General features: G+C 31.9%; 1 protein-coding gene across 1 annotated transcript in view; it reads left to right on the top strand.

Annotated features, from left to right (window-relative positions):
- LOC115887923 (glucose dehydrogenase [FAD, quinone]-like) overlaps positions 1–20,019 on the top strand; it is a 43,810-nt gene extending 23,791 nt beyond the window's left edge. Inside the window, exons 4-8 of the mRNA XM_030907456.1 lie at positions 8,071–8,518; positions 9,956–10,146; positions 15,429–15,626; positions 16,072–16,413; positions 19,727–20,019. Coding sequence (XP_030763316.1) covers positions 8,071–8,518; positions 9,956–10,146; positions 15,429–15,626; positions 16,072–16,413; positions 19,727–19,952 — 1,405 coding nt within the window. The 3' untranslated portion in view covers positions 19,953–20,019. The remainder of the gene's footprint in view (positions 1–8,070; positions 8,519–9,955; positions 10,147–15,428; positions 15,627–16,071; positions 16,414–19,726) is intronic.
- Positions 20,020–20,842: the final 823 nt, after the last annotated feature.

The following is a 20,842-nucleotide window of genomic DNA, read 5'->3' as shown; positions in this document are numbered from 1 at the left end:
AATCGAAAAAACTGAATTAATCACTGTAACTATAGTCGGATAGAAAAATAAAACAAAAAATAAACATTTCCGTGTTTTCCGAATAAAAAAGCACTGTTTAGTTTTGATTTTAAAGCGAGATTCATTACTATGATTTATAAATTGAAAAATATTGGGGGGATATTGAATAATTGATGTTGTTTACAAAGCTTATTGTATTAACGAAATATATGTCTCAATTATTTCTTAATATAAAAAGCCACCTGTTAGAGTTTAATGCCCTTTGATTGTTTAAGTAATTTTTTGTGTCAATATTATTCAATATTAATTGTGTATACATTGTATCAAAAATGACCGTAGGTGTGATTACAGAGATTGAAAAGGTAACAAGGAAACTTGTTTCAGGTTATTGACAGGATAGTTTTGAATATCTTAATCTTGAACTTCGAAAATATTACGTGGGATCTATACAGGGTGTTACAGTTTTTACTGGAACTATTTAAACTAAAACAATTTTTAAAGAGAACTCGAGAAAATAACTATAAAATTGTTGACTGGTTTTTAGGAATGTGTTTTTTTAGTTTATTATTTTATCTGGATACATTGTTATGAAAAGCTAAAAAGACAATTAAAAAGCTGTGCTTGGAAGTTGTGAGTCCATTTTTTTACCGATGTAAGTGAAAAATAAATAAATCTTTCTCTCCAAAAAATGCTATATGGGTATTTCGCCACTGCAAGAAAATCTACAAAATAAAATAGTTATTTTTTGTAAACACTTCTGCGTTAATCCAAATGGAAAATACTTGGTGGAAGTTAGGTTTACAGATAGACAAATTTGCCTAATGAACGAAAAAATGCTTCGGAAAGTTTATCTCTTTCCGTCCTCGGCAGCAAAAAAAATACAAAGAATAAAGAAAAAACTGAAATATTTAAATTCGACTATTCGAGAACACTTTAGTTTTTTAAAACAGATACGTCTACAAAAACCATTGACATTCTGTTAAAAATCAAAGTTCTGTTTTGATTTTTAACAGTACGTCAACGAGAAAGATCGAGAACGTTTCTCGAGAAAGATTTGCATAAAAAATCGAAACGAAAAAAACAATCGAAACGTCGGCAAATAAATGATTTAAAAACATCTAGAAATCATTTAATTTTTAATATAAAAAACCTATACCCAAGAAAATTACAATTGAAATAATGTCTACAATATTAGTATCTTGAGGGTTGTTCGGATCTCACCAATCCCGAATTCAACAAACAAGCATCATTCTGGAATAAATCAAAGGAGACCACTTGGACATGCAAACCCTGTATGGACGAAACACTTTTACAATCTGGTAGAAAAACAAACACAAAAACAAAATCTCGTCGTTCCGTCGGCCCTGGGGCTGCTCTTCCCGAGGATGTTCCTGGGAACGACCAAATTTCACTTCGAAATATTATGAATAAATTATTACAGGTTGAATCTCAATATTCCGATCTCCTTTCCAAATATAAGGAACAAATTAAAATAAACGCTGAACTCAATACAGAAATCGCAGAAATCAAACATCAACTTTCCGCTTGTAACGGTTCTGCTGCCACGTCCTCGGTTTCGATGGCAACAGACGATTTGTTGAGAGAACTTCACGACCGGGAAAAGAGAAGAGGGAACTTTATTATATTTGGACAACCAGATTCTAACTCTGAATCCATAAGCACTGAATGTATTAAATTCTACACTACCAAACAACAGCGTTGATCCAGTCAGCATCAGAACCTTTCGTCTTGGAAAATTTGCCCAGAATAAATCACGCCCTATAAAGGTGATTTGTGGTTCTTCACAAATTTCTCAGAAGGTACTCTCAAATTCTAAGATTCTGAGGAACACATCCAACTTATCCAGTCTATCAATCAGCTCCAACAAGACACCCAAGCAACTCCAAGAATACAGAGAAACTAAACAACGCCTCATTGATAGACTAGCAGCCGGAGAATACAATTTAAAAATTAAATATGTTAATGGCAGTCCACGAATCGTTAGTGTGGACGTGAATCATTTAAACTTCCAGGGAACGCAAATAATCAGTCCGGCTTAAACATCGCCTACCAAAATGTTCGTGGGTTGAACACTAAGACTCATGAATTCTACAAGTCTATATATGTGTGTGAACACCACATTATAGCCATTTCTGAAACCTGGTTGCAGTCTGGTCTGAATGATGCTGAGCTCATTGTCACCAACTACAACTTGTATCGTAAGGATCGTAATCTGGAAGTCTTGAATGTTACCAGAGGCGGTGGAGGTTTGCTGGCAGTCCGAAGTTATCTCAATTCGACCGTATTGGACCTGTCCATTTTTGAAGATGCGCTGCCGGCTCTCGACATTGTTGGGGTGAGTGTTGCGGGTGATGGGGGTGTTCTGTATGTGTTTGCAGTTTACTTTCAGCCTAACACTTCAGTTGAGCATTTTCGTGTATTTTTTATGTTTTTGAGTCCTTAACATTTCTCTATGGACGCGACATAATCTTATTAGGCGATTTCAATATTCATTTTTCAGATTTACCTGCTGATACTTGTCCAAAACTTCAGCTTTTAAACGATTTTCTCGCTTTTTTTTTATTTTAAGCAATGTAATAGTATTCAAAATCAAAACAATACTATTCTTGACCTAGTTATTACTAACTTGCCTTCAGAAGTCCTTACCACTTTTCCATTTGTCAAGGAAGATGGTTATCATCCAACACTACTAATGATTCCTGATTTGCCAATGAAACCCCATTCACACTTTCCCTCTACTGTTCAGGCAAAAAACTATAACTTCAGTAAAGCCAACTACCCGCATCTTTATAATCTTATCTTTACCACTAACTGGGACTTTTTAGAAGACATGGAAGACGTTAACGCAGCAGTCGAGGCTTTCTATAATAAACTGTATGAACTTTTTGACCAATCCATCCCACTCTACAAACAGTACAAAAAATAGCAAAAAGTGTTCCTACCCATCATGTATACATCCGAAATCATCAGTAACATTAAGGAGAAATCTAGAATCTTTAAGAGATTGAAAATCAATCGATCTCCGGATCTCCGGGGCTTTTAAAACTCTTAGAGCAGTGATTAAGCAACAACTTGTTAGTGCTTATAGAACGTATATAATCGCTGCTCAGGACTCACTACGAGCTGAACCCAGAGAATTCTGGAAATATATTCAGCAGAAACAGAATAGATCTCGTATTCCTGGCACTCTTAGAAACAGTGATAATACTCCTCTTGACAATAGTCATCTATCATCAATCTTTTCAATAGTCCATTATGTCTAACGGCATTATACAGGAGCCTTGTGAAATCAAAAATCAATTATGCCTCTCAAATTTGGTCACCAATTCACCAGGTCCATATACGGAGATTAGAAAATGTATGCATAAATTCCTAAAATATCTCTCGTTCAAACTAGATGGTGTTTTCCCAGAGCGTGGTTATAACCACTTACAGCTGTTGCAAAGGTTTGATCTTTTATATATTGAGCAAACTCATAGACTTCACTCTTTATCTTTCCTTTATAAACTTTGTAACGGTCATGCGGACTGCGCTTCGCTATTAGCTCGGCTGAACTTTTCATCTCCGCTCGTCCGTACTAGAAATCAAAACACGTTCTACCTGTCAAACGTCAGGACTTGTTTAGCCAGTAAGGCACCCCTCTCCGGGCCTGTACTGATTTCAATGATGTTGAGAGCCTGGCATCTGTTGATATATTTGGCGACTCGCTGCGTCAATTCAGGAATGTTTTGGTCCGGCAAATGAAGAATCCTAGCATTCTTTATTGTAGTTCGTTAGAATTAGAGTTTTACTTTCACTTTTAAATTTATACTAGGTGTTATTTTTTTATATAGTTATTGATTACATATAGATTTGTTATATTTTGCATTGTACTTTTATTGTTGATTTGTGCTTATGTTAGCTTCATTTATTATGAATGTTCTGAATTTTTTAGTGTACACAGTTGTTTTTAATTTGGGATTTCCTGTTAGACAATAAACCATTATTTATTTATTTATCTTTGAAAATTTGTTACATCTTTAAAAATAATCTAAAACATGGGTATATTGATAAATGAGGTCTAAATTATAAGAAAATGCGTTTTCTACAAAAACTCTTGAACTGAGAAGTTCCAAATCTTATATATTAAAACATAAATTTTCTGTTATAGTCCAACAAATCCAAGATCATTAAAATAGGTCGTCTTTGATTTATTTATTTAGATATAATATCTCAAAAATAATTTGTGGATTTTATTATTTTTTTTTTACGATTATACAAGATACTGACAGGTACATTCCATTTAAAATTTAAATTGAAATCCTGTCTAAATCTTTGTAATTCTGTTACGTTTTCTTTTGCGCGGTATTATTGTCATTCTTGCTGGAGTATTAAATTATCTCCAGCCGCGAAAAAAAATAATTTAAAATACATAACGCCTTTAATCCGAGCCGGCGGTTGTAACGAGACTCTTTATCATGAATAAAATATGTAATCTTTAATCTCATTTATTTTCTTTTGTAAAAATATTTGCAAATAAGCGAACCAGCAGTCCATAATATCTTTTTTCTTCTTTTTTTTTCCGCGTCCTAAATTATTCAATTTTAAGATATTCTATTCAAAATATATGTACAGGGTGTCCCACTAAGAATAACTCTCGGCTGTATCTCGGAAAGTATTAGCCGTAGAGCCTACGGAAAAAAATATTTATAAGTAAAGGGGCTATGAGAAATTGCTGGAAATTATTTTCAAGTTTGTAAAACGGCCGCTAGAGGGCTAAACGGCCGCTACAACTGCTATTAAAAATAAGAAAATATAATTTCTACAGAATTTTGCCTAGATAATCTGTACTATAAATAATAGCTTCATAATCTTCAGTTAATTTAGGTTTTTTTTGTTCGAACCATTTTCCTCTATCTGCTAAAGTAATGTGGTGGGGGAAGGTTAGATCTATCTTTATTTAAATGTTAATAATTCCGGACTGAATACTCAGAATCCAACAAACAAGGGCTCGTTTAAAAGAGCTTTTCTTCTCTATATTATATCATAAAAATAATAATAATAAGGTTTTGAACGTAGACGCTAGGGGGCGCTTTCTTACAATTTAACAAACATAGCGCGTTTTTTCAAAAAAAAATAATATGTAATTTTAGCTGATAGAAAAGAGTAGTAAAAGTTTAAAAAGTCAGCGAAAACCGCATCTTGATATCTTCTTTCAAACCGAAGATATTAGCAAAATTATAATAAATACCAAAAAATAGGCCCTTAATTACCTTATTTTTACAACACGGTATCAGTGCCCTCTTGATTATGCACCCAATTCTGACAAAAAAATAAGATAGAAACAGTTAGTTTATTTTAAAATCGACGAAATACCAGAATACTATAATACCAGATGTATTAATATCTAATAATAATTAAGATATTAATAACAGTGAACAAGAAACGATGATTCAGTGAAGTCATGCGAAACAAAGCGAAAAACTCTTCTGCGCATCAATTCTCTCTTGTTATAATCATGTCAAGATTTAAACTAAGACCATTTGATTTTATGCCGGCGAAATAAAATTGACGTGGCGCGGTAAAGATTGGAGAGTCTCATCTGTTCCGGAGACACTGTTTTGCGAGAACATGTAAATTGCCAGCCAATAAGATCGAGATTGTTCTTCTTCAAGACGAGCGGAGTAAAGCAATTTATGACATTGAGTTTCGAATTGTAACAAGCAGCGATTTGGCTGAAACGGAGGGAAGGAACACGTAAACATATACGGAGACGACAAAGAGCATCTGTTTGAGCTGGTTTTATATGTATTGATGCCAAAGCAATCACATTAAATTGTATGCAAAGTGCGCAAAGGGGACTGTATGTTTCAAGTTAATGTCAAATCTATACTAATATATAAAATCCTTAAGTGACTGACTCACTGATTAAGCACGATCCTGCTCAAACCACTCAACGTAAGAAGCTCAATTTTGGCATACAGGTTGATTCTAGGGTATAGAGGTTTGATAAGAAGGGATTTTTCGAAAGTCCAGTTCTAAGGGGGTGAAATCACCCCTCAAATATTACAATATTTTTTATTTAAGAAACGTCAAGTTTCCGAAAAAACGCTTAAACACGTATATTTTGTTTTGTTTTTTTACATATAATCTTACATTTGTGAAAATCTCCCTTTCTTAAATAATCTTTATGTTCTTTAATTCGAACATTTATTAAATTAATTTATATATTTATACAAAAATTAATTAATTTTTATTTCAATTTTTATATTTTTTTTAACAAAATACTGCATAATAAATTGTACTGAAGCTGTGGTTGGTTCCTTGTGAAACATCGTTGAAATATTAGTATTTTAATAAAGCACGCTTTTAGATGTTAATAATAGTTATAACAATATAATAAGTTAGACCAGTCATCTCGTACATAAATGCTCCCTCTTATAAATTATGTCAAATACTAGCTAAAACACTTCCTTCCATGATCAATTTTCAATCAAAATTTGCCATAAAGAATTCTTTTGAGTTGCTAGATAATTTGAAAAATATTGAAGTTCCACATAATGCAACACTCGTTTCTTTCGATGTCAAAAGCCTGTTCACTTCTATCCCAACCCATGAATTGTCCTCTATTATTTATGAACTAATTGATAAATCTAATCTTAATATAATAGTAAAATCAGATTTAATAACAATTATTGAAACTTGTTTAGAACAAAACTATTTTCAGTATAACACTGAAATATTTAAACAGAAATTTGGGTTACCGATGGGTTCCCCAATTTCACCGTTATTCGCAGAAATATTTATGGCAGATTTTGAAAAGAAGCTATTTAAAAACAAGAGTAGTTTAATATCAAAAATAAATTATTGGGCAAGATATGTAGATGACATTTTTTGTATTTGGTCAGGCACCGAGAGAAATTTAAACAGTTTTTTAACATTATTAAATTCAATTAATCCGAGAATACAATTTACTATTGAAAAAGGTATTAATACCATCAATTTTCTTGATGTTGCAATTATAAAACGGTCTAATAGATTACAATTTGATATTTACAGAAAACCCACTACCTACCACAGACACTGTAATACATAGTCAATCACACCAATCCTGGCAAATCAAAATGTCACCCTTTCATAGTTTAATTCATAGATTAGTAATGTTTCCACTGAGCCCAGAGAATTTTAAAAAAGAGTTAAATATTATAAACAAATCGCCATCAACAATGGATATAAGTGTTCCCTTATTGATAATATGCTAAAGAAAAAACAAAAGAAAATATTAATGAAAAATTTTTATTCCGCTAATTCTAAAGACAATAACAATTATCGACTTTTAAACTACATTCCTAATTTGACTAACAAAATATCAAATAATCTCAATAAAATAGGATGTAAAACTATTAACGTAAATAAAAGAAATTTAGGTCAAATTTTATTAAATAATAAAGACAAAACTAATGTCAAAAATAAGTCGGGTGTATATAGGGTGGATTGCAATGATTGTGATGCCGTGTACATAGGCCAAACAGGTAGAAATTTAGATATAAGGACAAGGATTAAAGAACATGTAAAGTTTATTAATAATCTCCAGCATAGTTCTGGTCTTGCAACTCATTGTATAGTAAATAATCACAAAATTAATGAAAACTCAATTAAGTTACTACACAGAGAAACAAAAGGTAGACGCTTAAATTACATTGAACAGTTAGAAATACTAAAATCTGTTAAAAACGAAAAAATAATGTTAACGACCAACAAGGATTTCTAAACACATTTTTATTACCCCTATTGTAAACTCTCTGAACCCACCCCCATAGCAAATATATATATATAGTTACAGTGTAGTTAGACGATTAGTTCTTAAAAAACTCTTGAAAAAGGCCTAACAAGCCGAAACATATATGTAGAGTTAAAGTTACTCTTATTAAAAGTTTTTTGAAACATCTAAAAGCGTGCTTTATTAAAATACTAATATAAAATACTGCATATTTATTTCCGGAATATTTATACTGCATCCTCCCTTAATTTTTCTATTCAAAAATTACTACATACTTATTTTGTTTCTAGAGATGGCGTGCGATTGAGCTCGGCCAGAGCCTACGTCAGACCTCAACGCAACAACCCCAACTTCCACGTGATGCTCAACTCCACCGCCACCAAAATAACTCTAACTCAATCGGGAGTTCAAAAATCAGTGACAGGTGTCGAGTTTGAGTACGCTGGCGTCAAGCGCTTCGTCAGAGTGCGCAGGGAGGTAATCATGGCAGCTGGAGCACTGAACACTCCTCAATTATTGCTGCTTTCTGGAATAGGACCGCAGGATGAATTGCAGAAGGTGGGGATAAAGCAAGAGCACAATCTACCGGGAGTGGGCAGGAATTTACAGAACCACGTGGCTTTCTACATGGGGTATAAGCTAACAAAAGTCCCGGCTGTGAATGATTTGGATTGGTCTACTGCTTTGGAGTATATATTGAATAGAAAAGGACCTATGAGTTCAACTGGATTATCTCAGGTAATTTTTGAAACCAAATTTCTATTTGTATTATAGATTTAAATAATAGTTATTTTTTGTACAAGACGATAATGCAATTTTATCGTCGTGTATAAAACAATATTTTTTTCCATAGCGAGTTACGTTTTAAAAAATATTCGGATATTATTATTTCAAGGAATTTATTACGAGTAGAAAAAAATATTGTGCTGGGTTGGCGTTGGTTTCTATGTAATTTGACAAATAAATAAAGCTGTCTCTTTAGTTGTCAGTTTTGAGTCAATATTTTTTAATTCACTTTCGTGTCGATTGCTGTTTGAATTGGAGCCAGTAATGGCTCAAAACGAAATAAGTAAATTACCAACAGATATTCAGGCTGAGGCGACAAACGCCATATCCAAACTACTTTCATTTAAATCCCGAATAACTTCTGAAAAGGAATACAAAAATTTTCAAAAATGGAAGCAATTAAAAAACGTGCGAGAAGAAATAAAGTTTTTAACCTATCCTCGCTGTTAAAGTATCGTTTAATCTACCCTTGCTGTTAAAGTACTATTTTATCTACTATTTTTGATAGATATAAGGCAATTTTAACAGTTGCTATGGAAAAAAAATAAATTGATTTGATACACAATCATACAATAATGAGTTTTATCCACCCATATGAAGCGTCTAAGGGGATATTTTACTCTTATAAATTTATAAGCTTCAGCATTATTTATACATTCTAATTTAATTGAGGAAATTATTGCCACATCACTGCGGGTGCTAAAGACAATACTCTGCGATTAGAGACAATAGTAATTAATTTTAGTATCAATACTATCTGTGATAGATACAAGCTTGCTGTATCTATCAACAGACTATTGTCATCTTAACAATAGGCATTAGTTATTTTATTAAACTTAGCTCTGTTGGGATTTCTCAGAACATGTAGGTAGATACATGAACTATAATATGTTATGTATAAACATAATGTGGGTATTACTAGTTATTTGATATAAATAACATCAGCTTAAATTCTACAATAAAGGGAAATTGAAACAACTTTCGTTGCACGTCATCAATAATACCATGCATCGTCTTATGGAGTTTGCTGATGGTCGTATTTTGATGTGCAACCAAAGTTATTTTAATTTCCCTATATATGAATTTTCTTAAAACGTTACTTACTTACTTACTGCCATTACTCGCTGACGAGTATCTGACACGCATCAGAACATGGTTACGCAAGGCTTTTCTGTCATGAGCTTTTCTGTGACTGAAAAGCCCGATACGTGATGTTATCTCTCTTGCGCACTCCGGACATACAAAAATCTCATTACTTTGTTGCCTCTTTACTTTTTGGTTGTTGTTATTAACTGAATTTACAATTCTCCTCCATCTGCACTTCTACTCTATCTGCACTTATATTTTAAATTTACCCTGTAGATAGGTAATATATATTTTTTGTTAAAGGTTACAGCAAGAATAAACAGTCCGTATGCTAACCCTAGCGGAACAGATCCGGACTTGCAAATATTCTTCGCTGGGTACACAGCCCATTGCGCTTCTTCTGGATCGGTTGGCGATCCGGAAGATCCAGAGGATCCAGACGCCAAAAAGGAGTTTACATTTTCACCAGTTGTTCTACATCCAAAGAGTAAAGGGTAAGCATAGAATATACACACTGTTTCATAGAAGAATCCACACTAAATGTATCTGGTAAAACAGAAGAAATACAGAGATAATTAATTTAGAAAATAGTTCTAATGACGTCATGTTGTGACACCTAGCAATTTTCTGCAATTTGTGTTCTTGATGTTCCCGTTTCAGCAGTCACTGTTTCTAAATGCGAAGAAACAAAATACCTAACTAAAATAGTCTGCATGCGTATTTCAAAATGAAAACAACCATCAACAATGTCAACCTCCGCCATAATTTTTTTGTCTTGAAATCTTTGTTTTTATGTTTTTTTCGCACAAAAAACGTGTGAAAAAAGCTTCTTCTTTCTCTGCTGATCCATTAATGGATGTTTGCGACCACACTTTCCATGGCTTCCCTATCTCTGGCTGTGTGGATCCACGTCTGTATGTTACTAATGCCTGTCCACCGTCTTATGTTCCGCAGCCACGACATTTTTTTCCGTCCCAAACCTCTTCTGCCCTCGATCTTGCAAAAGCAAGTTCATCGTTTAATTTAATAATGCACTTCCATATTTTTAATGCCCCTCCTATAATATATCATTATTTGTTGCTACAAGATATTTTTATTTGAAATATAGGTTTTTATTTCTATATCATGGTTCTAAAAATAAAAATATATAAATCAATGTAAGTAGAACGCGTTCTTATGAGTTTAAAAGCTGAACAGCCGATAAAAACATATATTTTTAGTTAAAAACGCTATCACCAGCCAACATGACGGAATTTTAATTCATTATTTTATAAAATTGACATGGAGTCGGACACAAATCATCTACATTATATCATATTTGTGTCTAAAAAGAGAGAAACTCGTGTTTCGAAAATGAATCGGCAATAAATCGAAAACTTGTTTCTAAATGTTGCGATTTACCGCTATCTAGTAGGTAGTATTAGATTTAATTCCTAAAACAAATAATCTCTGTAATGCGTATAATAAATAATTATAAAATCGCATAAGAAAAATATCTGTATTTGTACTCACAATTTGTCCTTCTGCTTTTTTAATTATAGTACTATAAAAACTTTAAGAATGCTTAAATACAAAAAGTGCAGAATAAAATCCAAACAATAAAGTAAGGTTATGTTCTCATATTTGACAGAATATCAAATAAATTATGGAAAATTTTTAGGCACAAAACGGGTGCGAAATCTGTAAATGTGAGCCATATATGTTTCTTAAAAGTTTCGAAAATTTTGAGACACTAAGAAATTTATTGTTATAGCTTATGTAGCGAAACCATATTTTGGTAAAATTTTTCCAAACAAAAATGTTACGAAATATATGTATCAAAAATATGACGAAACTGTTTCGCAATGTTTCTCAGCAGAGATTTTGTGTTTAAAAATGCTACTTTGGGAACCAAAAAAAAGCAACCAAGAAAGGATGTACAGGGTGGGTCAAATTCGACGCTTTTAAAGGGAACACCCTTTTCTATAGGAGATAGACGAAAACTAATATCGGTGTCTGGAGCTTAATTTATATCAAAAACATGATGGTGAAAACCACACATCGATATCTGTTACCGTTTATGCGTTACAGGGTGTTTTTCAAAAAAGTGCATTTTTAATAAATCGCTGTAACTTTTTTGCTATAGAAAATTTTGTATTTTTGTAAAAACATTTCCAAGGCACTTTTTTACGTAGATGATAAATTTCCCAGCGAAAAACCAATTAGCCACTGTATTCTACGTGAAAATCTCTATAGGATACAGTTTTCACCTTTTCTATAAGTTATAATTCAAGTTAAAATTCGATAAGAAAATCAAAGAGGGGTCGAAAAATGGAACATTTTAAAATTCCTGTGTATTTCCGGTACTACCCCTTGTATATCAGGAACTACAAAAGTTCGGACAAAAACTGTCAAAAATCTGCAAAAAGTAAAACAATGACCACATCTTTTTAGCAAAATAACCACATCTTTTTAATTCTACTCATAAACGAGAAACCCCATAAAACACGCAAAAATTGGACACCCTGTACATTTATAATAAATCAATTTGAAAACTTTACCGACCACATCGTTATAAATATAACCTAGATAAATTAACTAGGCATTTTAAAGTTTCATGAATTCCGAGATTGCGATCTAATACATCTTCATAAACTGTTCCATTATGTAACAGAGCGCCGAGATAAAATTCCAGCATTTTCTTCATTATTGCTCCTGTATGTTATAATGTACTGCCTCGCTGCACTTTACAACTAGTGAGCCGTTAAATTTTCATATGCGGTCAGTTAGTACGGCACACTGCACTCCGTTTCGCTCAAATAATGTAAGAACTAATATTAAGCTCTGTGTTCGCAGCCATGTTGGACACTTGACATGTCAAACTGTTTGAAATTGGTCTATTATTAATATCTGGGGTGAACTGTGTTATTAGAAGTGTTTTTGTTATTTATTAGACATTCGGAACAAATTTGTTAATTTAGTAATAGATATTTACCTTATTTTTTGTTTTGTTTTTGTTTATTAGATTTGTATGTTTATAGATATTTACTTTATATTCCTAATATCCTGGTCCCATCTCAGATCTGGTCTTCTTCTAGGTGGGTACCATATTGTAATTTTTGTGGTTCATCTGTTGTCCGTTCTTCTTGCCAGGTGTCCTGTCCATTGGCACTTAAGGGATTTGATTCTGTGGATGACATCTATTACCTGGGCCTTTTGTATTATCCACTCTATTCTTTTACGTTTTTTTTTTTGGCTATTTTCAACTCTTTCTGCTTGTTTCCTCAGTCATGAGAGTCGTGACCTCTTTGGAATACCTCAATTCCCCTTTCTATTTTCTTCTACATTTTTACTACAAAAGTTCTGACAATGAGTTCTGCTGTTTAGTCCCAGTGAATATCGAATCTCTTCTGGAGCTTGAAAATGCGGCCAAATTGAGTCGCACAACACGTACCCCAGAATAAAAGGACACATCTGAGGTGTGGCTCAAATAGTGCATAATAAACAGTTCTAGCCACTGAGAAGTTAAGCTCCTTAGAAACAGATCTTAATGCAAAACAGGCAGAGCTTAATTTTTTCGACAAAGCGCTCGATATGCATGTCCCATTTTAGAGAATTGTCTACAACAAGCCCTAAGAATTTTACAGATTTTACAACGTCAATGGTGGTGTTGTTAAGTACAAAAGGCTGCAGCGAGTTTTTTTGGTTATGTATGAACTTTTTTATATTTTGGTAAGTCTCAGCATCTCACTCTTGGCCAAGGCTATTCTTCTTTTACCTTCCTCTACGCATCCGCTCATGTTGCTGATTATTGACCCCAGATATATAAAGCTGCTTACCCTTTCGAGATTGTCAAGCAGGTGAGTCCTGTTTACGAAGTTAGGCTTATCCACTATCATTAGTTTTGTTTTGGGTCTGTTTATTGTTAGACCAAACTTTCCACTCTCTAGCTCTATTCTGTTTAAGAGAACCACCATTTCCTCCTCTGTGGCAGCAAATATGGTGATGTCATCAGCATAGCGTACGTTGCTTATTTGATCTACCCCAACAAGAATTCCATATATACAGGGTATCTACATAAAACTTGCAAAAATAAAACAAAAAGTTCATATCAACTTGTAAGATTTGAAGCTCCCTTTTCGAGATACAGGGTGTTAAAGTTACTTAAAAAAGAAAAAAAAAAATTAAGATATTTGAAAAACTATTTAATCGATTTTGATATAACTTGACCCGTTTATAATACTTACTATGGGACTTAATTTGATGTAATTAGATTTAAGTTTAATGGCCAGGGGCGGCGGTGGGGCATCACTGTTAAATTATTTTAAAGGAAAAAATAGGCACGCCACTGCTTTTTTAGAAGTTTAATATTATTTTTGGATTTAGTAATTAAAAATATAATTTTTTCGTCTCCTGACTTTTTTGTCTATCTTGCTTACTTCTTGCGAAAAAAATTAAATTCTAATTGGTAATTAATATTATAATTGGGCTTCTAATGGTACCCTGTATCTCGAAAAGGAAGCTTCAAATCTTACAAGTTGATATGAACTTTTTGTTTTGTTTTGGCAAGTTCTATCGTCTATTAAATTTTCCCGATTAAAATCTGAGACACCCTGTATATTAGTCGGTTTAAAACGTTTTTTACGTTGTCCGATACCCAATTTCCAGCCTGTTCTATACGTGTAATCCTCTATTGACAGGTTTCTTTCACTCATCGCTTTGTGTACGCTTTTATGTCATTCCAGTTTCGGTCTTCCCTGTTTTCTTCTGCCCTTTGGTTGCCAATTGATTATTTTCTTGGGCCATCTTGTATTCTTCATTCGCTCTACATGTCCGTAGCAGATCAGCTGCTTTCTCTCTATATCCTGTGATATTGTTCCATCTATACCCATTTGTAATTTTATGGTATTATTTCTTATTCGTTGGTCTCTATCCTCTTCTTGTATTTCTTAGTTATTCTCCATGTTTCTGCTCCATATAGAAGGCTGCTCTTTTTCATGGTCTCATATAATATATGAGAAAAAAAAAATCAATATATTATATTGAATTTTCTTCGCTTTATTATTGATTTGCTCCATGATTGGGAGTCTCGACTCATCATATCTTCTATTTTGACTACAGCGGCATTTTTCCAACATAAAGATATAGAAATCAGAAGGTTGTATTTCTACTTTAACTGAATTTATTTTAAAATATTTTTTGTTTTTGGCTTGTAATATAATATGTATTTTTAGAACAATGTGATTATTTTTAGTTTTGATAAAGACCACTTTTATAATTTTAAAATTTCAATTATTTAAGGACGACATATAAATATTTAGTAAATGTTGATGTCTGTTTGCGACAAACAATTTAAAATAGCAATTTAGAGTTGTTCATTTCGAGTTTAATTTAGTAATAAACAAAAAGAGTTCATAAACTTGAGAATAATAATGAGCAAATTCGAAAACATTTATAAAATGTTCATACTATGACTAATAAATTATTTTTTTTACTGAAAACTGTGTTTTTTTTCAGTTGATTTTTATATTTACTCATAACTGTAATTTAATACTTTGTTACGAAGTGATCGAATGAAAACTGTAAATATAAAATATAGACTAACTATACTGTTTGGACTCAACATATACAAGCGAAATGTAAACAAATCGTTTGTTTATTACAGTTTCATTTGACCACTGACTTAATAATTAATAATCTTTTTACAAAATTATATTAAGTCATTAAGTTAAAAAGGACTGGATTCTCCATGTCAAAATGTACAACGAAGAACGTTAAAATTATTTTTTTTATCTAGATATGTTGGACTTCACTCAAATAACCCATTTGATCCCCCCAAAATGGTTGCCAACTACTTGACAGAACCCGAAGATGTCAGAGTGCTGATTGCTGGCATAAGGGTAATTCAGCAAATAGCAAACAGTACCATTATGGTGCAGAAGTACGGGATGCAAATAGACGAGACAGAATATGGAGACTGCGCAGTCAAAAATAGGTTGGTTTATAGTATCATTGCTATTCTACCTTGTGTCAAAGCTGAAATTATAGAGAAATAGGTAAACCAATTACCAGAGTTGGATGACGACTATGAAATACAACGTTTTAAATGTTTATACTATGTTTTTAATAAATGTTTATTCTATGGTGTTAATTTTTAATCATAAAATGTTTTATTTAACTGTGGCCAAAATGTTGTACCAAATTATCAATTGTCGATATTGTCGACGTTGACGTCACTTAGTAATTCGACGTCGCCATCATTTCTTAGTTAACCTATCAACAATTAACCTGTCGACGTGACATTCTCGATGGCACACAACTCTGTCAATTACCTTTGGGTGTAATTTTCGCTGTTAACGCTAGAACATACGAGTAATTTAAAAATATTCATATACTGTCGAATAATTATAGGCGCAATAACTTTTAATAATTTGTTTTAGATACGACTCTGATGAATTTTGGGACTGCGCTGTGAAATACTACACAGGGCCAGAGAACCACCAAGCTTGTTCTTGTCGTATGGGTCCTAAATCTGATCCAATGGCTGTGGTCGATAACAAATTATTAGTCCATGGTATGACGAATTTGCGGATTACGGATGCATCAGCTATGCCATTGTTGGTATCTGGAAACACCCACGCTACCATCGTAATGATGGCAGAAAGAGGAGTTGATTTTATTAAAGAGAAATGGTTGAATGGAGGTGGGATCGCTAATAGGTTTGGTGGAGAGAGTCAAGCGAGTAATCAAAGGGTACCTGCAGTTACATCACCTCCAGTAAGGTCAGTTTTATGTAAACCATTTTTTTTTTAATTTGTGTAGTCTAACAAACAAGAGGAATGTGACGTTTAAATATGTAGCTCTGTCTAATTGAAATATAAGATTCTATACAAGGTGTCCCAGAAATAAGTGCAAGTATTTTAACTGGTAGTATAGTTCAACCCCAGAAACACGCCTTTGAGGTTTTTTCGCCAAAAAAAAAATTGAAAATTCTGAATATTTTGAAAAAAGTTTGGGATTTTTTTTTAGTTTTTAGTTAAAAAACATAATTTCTTGATAATATGGCAACATAGGTAGTATATTAAATTTACGAGAAAGAAAATCCAGAAAAGATCCAGTGGTTCTCAAAATTTGAGGAAAATTTTTTTTTTTGGAAATTTTCAAAGTAAAATAACTCCGTTATTTTGGACTTATTTGGAAAACCATAAAGAGAAAATATGTTTCTTTTATCGACATATACCAACCCTTAAAATACTTGCACTTATTTCTGGGACACCCTGTATATACAAATGTAGATATCTTATACTGTGTTAAATTATAATATCCTTGGTAGTGATAGAAGTGTCTGTCGTTTTAATTTTAAAGTAGTTCGTATACAAGGCGGAAAATTAATAGATTTAAAATTTCATTGAAGGGGGGGGGGATGATTACTCTAAGTATTTTAATTATAATGAAAAAAACATTTGAAATAAATGATAAAATTGGTTATAGTTATTTTTAATTTATTTAAAAAATATACATTTCAACTTGTGTGTTAATTGTTGTGTGTAGTTCTACACAAAAAAAATATTATGTAGGTGTATAGAAAATCATTATTCCTTACTATCAAATTTCAAGAAACTTCCTACATTTACTATGATAAATAATTAAATTACAATAATAATAGTATATTGTTTTATTAGGAGTAAAAGTGTGGGGGTAGTTTTTACCCTTCCCATACATTTTCTTGATTTTTGTAACAGTCAAATTATTTAAGCGCTTAATAAAAAATTCGTGCTCCAAATCTCATTCAAATAGGAATAACAGTTGGATAAAGATATCTTAATAAATGTGTTTATTATTTTAAAGTTTTGTGCCCTCTAACGGACATACGAAGCTTTTTATATAGTGGTAAATTGTTTCCAATAAACTTATTTAGATTCCAAAAATACCTAGTAGTTCTATGTCCACCGAATTTTGGGACACCCTGTATATTGGCCAGAAAATTGCCAAATTTCGTCATAATTTAATCTTCTTCAATGGATATTGACGTTATATGGGATGAAATAAGTTAAGATATTCAATAGATTTAATTTCATTATGGATTTCTAGATATACCAGTGGTAAACTTTGATTTGGGACACCCTGTATAGAGTCGCCGATCTCTCACTTATATTTGTGATGTCTGTCATCAGATTTTCTCAATATCCGACACAAATTTTATAAGAGCTATACTAAGGGTGGCTGCAACGACGCGCGACGTCCCGTAATCCTGTTGTTAAAACATAATAATTGGTTTTTATACAGGGTGTGCCAGAAATAAGTGCAAGTATTTTAAGGGGTGATAGATCTCGATAAAAGAAACATATTTTCTTATTATCGTTTTTCAAATAAGTCCAAAATAACGAAGTTATTTTATTTTGAAAATTTCCAAAAAAAAATGATTTTTTATTAAAACTTTGAGAACCACTGGATCTTTTCTGGATTTTCTTTCTTGAAAAATTAATCTAATACCTATGTTGCCATATCAAAAAATAATGTTTTTTAAATAAAAACTAAAAAAAAAATCCAAGAAATTTTTCAAAAAATTTCGAATTTTCAACATTTTTTTTCGTGAAAAAAAACCTCATAGGCGTGTTTCTAGGGTTGAACTATACTACCAGTTAAAATACTTACACTTATTTCTGGGACACCCTGTATATAAAACCAGCTATTATGTTTTAACAGCAGGATGACAGGACGTCGTTACAGCCACCCTTAGGCATACAAAAAATTAACAAAAGTCATTATTGGAGAAACAAAAAAAAATGTGAGCTCTACTCTGTTCTTTTTTCTCAGGTAAGATTTCGACAGACGATGACAGAAGAAAAGCAGATGACGTCCATACTAATCCATTTATTTTATTAAAAAAAGTTTCTAATATTTTTTAAGTTAACTATAGATGGGTTTAAATATAAATCCGTCGTCTCTTATTGTTTTAAACCAGTTTTATTGGTTTATTTCAAAAATGAAAGATCATATTTCAATTTTATTGGTTTGACGGAACGATAAACGACAAACGGATGCGTATGAACTCGTCTTTAGATTTTTGAGGCTTGTCAAAGTCTTCCCAAATTATAGGTTATAATTATTTTTTTTGCAGACTTATGTCAATTTTAAATATATTAATTCCCTGCTATGCGTTCCAATTGTACCAACTTATTTCTTTGTAAAATAAAATGACTACTTTGAAATTAAAATGACAGACACATCCATCACTGTCAAGGACCTTGTCGTTGGACAGACTATAGTAAATATTGCTTTTCTATTCTGTTACTTCTTTTCTATTGTATTTATAACCCGTTAATACGGGATTTAATAAATACAACCCAACAAGCGATTCAACTATTCTTAATCTTTGGGATTTAACCGTTTTATACCTTCCGATCATTATCTGTTAATCGGCAGACACGCCGCGCTCTACTTCGCCCTCTAATGCCTCTAATTGTGCTAATAGTCGAAGTTAACTATAATAGTTATTGTAAAATACGGAGAAAATTCAGTATTTCGACGAGGAGATTATGCTAAGAGCCAAATTTACCGATCGATTTAATAGTAGGAGCCAGTTTTCTTTCTGCATAATTAACCACATCAGCTCTTCTCTGGCCTCGTGGCCAGTGGAAATAAGTCTTTAATATTACGTAAGCCGTGTGGAATTGTAATATTAACTCGTATTGGAACAGGAATTATAGTTTGGTTAGTTTCTAACTTCTAACAAAATCTCACTAATCGCCTTATTTTTTCTCATATTATGCCGATTAAAAGTTTTGTCTTGATATTTTCTGTATTTCGATCTCAAGTAATAAAATAAAATTAAAAATAAAATTAATATTAAAAATAAAATTAAAAATAAAATTAAAAATAAAATTAAAAATAAAATTAAAAATAAAATTAAAAATAAAATTAAAAATAAAATCAAAATAAAATTAAGGAATTATTTATGTAATGTAATTCATTATAAAATTTTATTAAAATTTATAATACCCATGTTCAGTGCTACCTACACCATATTCAAGAAAAAAAAATAGCAGTTACAAGCAATAGTTTAAATATACAAGCTTATTATTTCCTTTTCAGGCAAAATAACTTTTATAACCACAACAAGCAGATGGGTTTGCCAAGCAATTTCAACCACAACGAGATGTTCCACAAGCAACATCCCAACCTGCCCAATCCATACTTAGGTTACAACGGTAAATACGTCCCGATGTACAACTACTATCAGGGCTACAACTCTCAAGGTTATGAAAATACCGTATCGAATTATAATACGCAGAATAACCAGAATAATCGAAAGCAGTAGAGTATAATTTAGGTTAAATTTAGTATTTTAATAATATTTATAAAAAGTGTAATTGTTTTTAAGTTTTGTAAGGATTAATAAAATAAATATTTTTCTAATGATGTTTTAATTTGCTTTTTACAGAATACCCTGTATTTTATTGAATTTTTGACTTCCTTTTTGATCAATTTACATAATTCTAAGATATTTTTAAATATGTTTTGTTAGTTTCAGAGATATTAATAAATAAATAAAAAACAATTCAGGCTTTTTTAAAGAAAATATATTATTAAAAATACAAGAATTGTCCTGAAATCAAGACTATATTAGTTATTACAGAGTAAAAAACAAAGAACTCGACGCACTATTGCCGGACCCTGTATAATAATATCAGAGTTCTTATATACCCGTTTATATACAGGGTTGTTCACCACATACGACACGGAGTTTTGTAGCTAAACGATTAGATTTTTACAAATTTTAAGTTTTGGGTTCGTTGAAGGACTATTAGAGCTACAATTCAGAAATAATTTTACAAGATACAGAGTGTCCCAGATAAGTAAAAAATGCTATAGTTGTATTTTTTTAAATGGAACACCCTGTATATTATTCTATTTTTAGATACTACGATTGAAATAAAGGTAAATTTTATTAAGGTTTATCACACTTGAACCTTACCGTTTTTGAAATATTTTCAATTTTGTGAAATTGCAGTAAAAATTTTAAGGCTTCATTTCTCCAAGGGTATCAAAGTTTTTGATACTAAATGTTTACTGAAGTTTATTTATTGATCAGATATTGTGTTGCAGTAATAAAAATTATACTACCTTATACAGTGTGTCTAAAATTTTATTTTAAATAATTTATAGCTTTAAACGGCAATAACTTGTTTAATTTAAATAGAACGCCCT

The sequence above is a fragment of the Sitophilus oryzae genome, unplaced genomic scaffold, assembly GCF_002938485.1.
Source record: "Sitophilus oryzae breed Bouriz unplaced genomic scaffold, Soryzae_2.0 scaffold_682_pilon_pilon, whole genome shotgun sequence".
Lineage (NCBI taxonomy): Eukaryota > Metazoa > Arthropoda > Insecta > Coleoptera > Curculionidae > Sitophilus > Sitophilus oryzae.
This window is presented reverse-complemented; position numbering and strand designations above follow the sequence as displayed.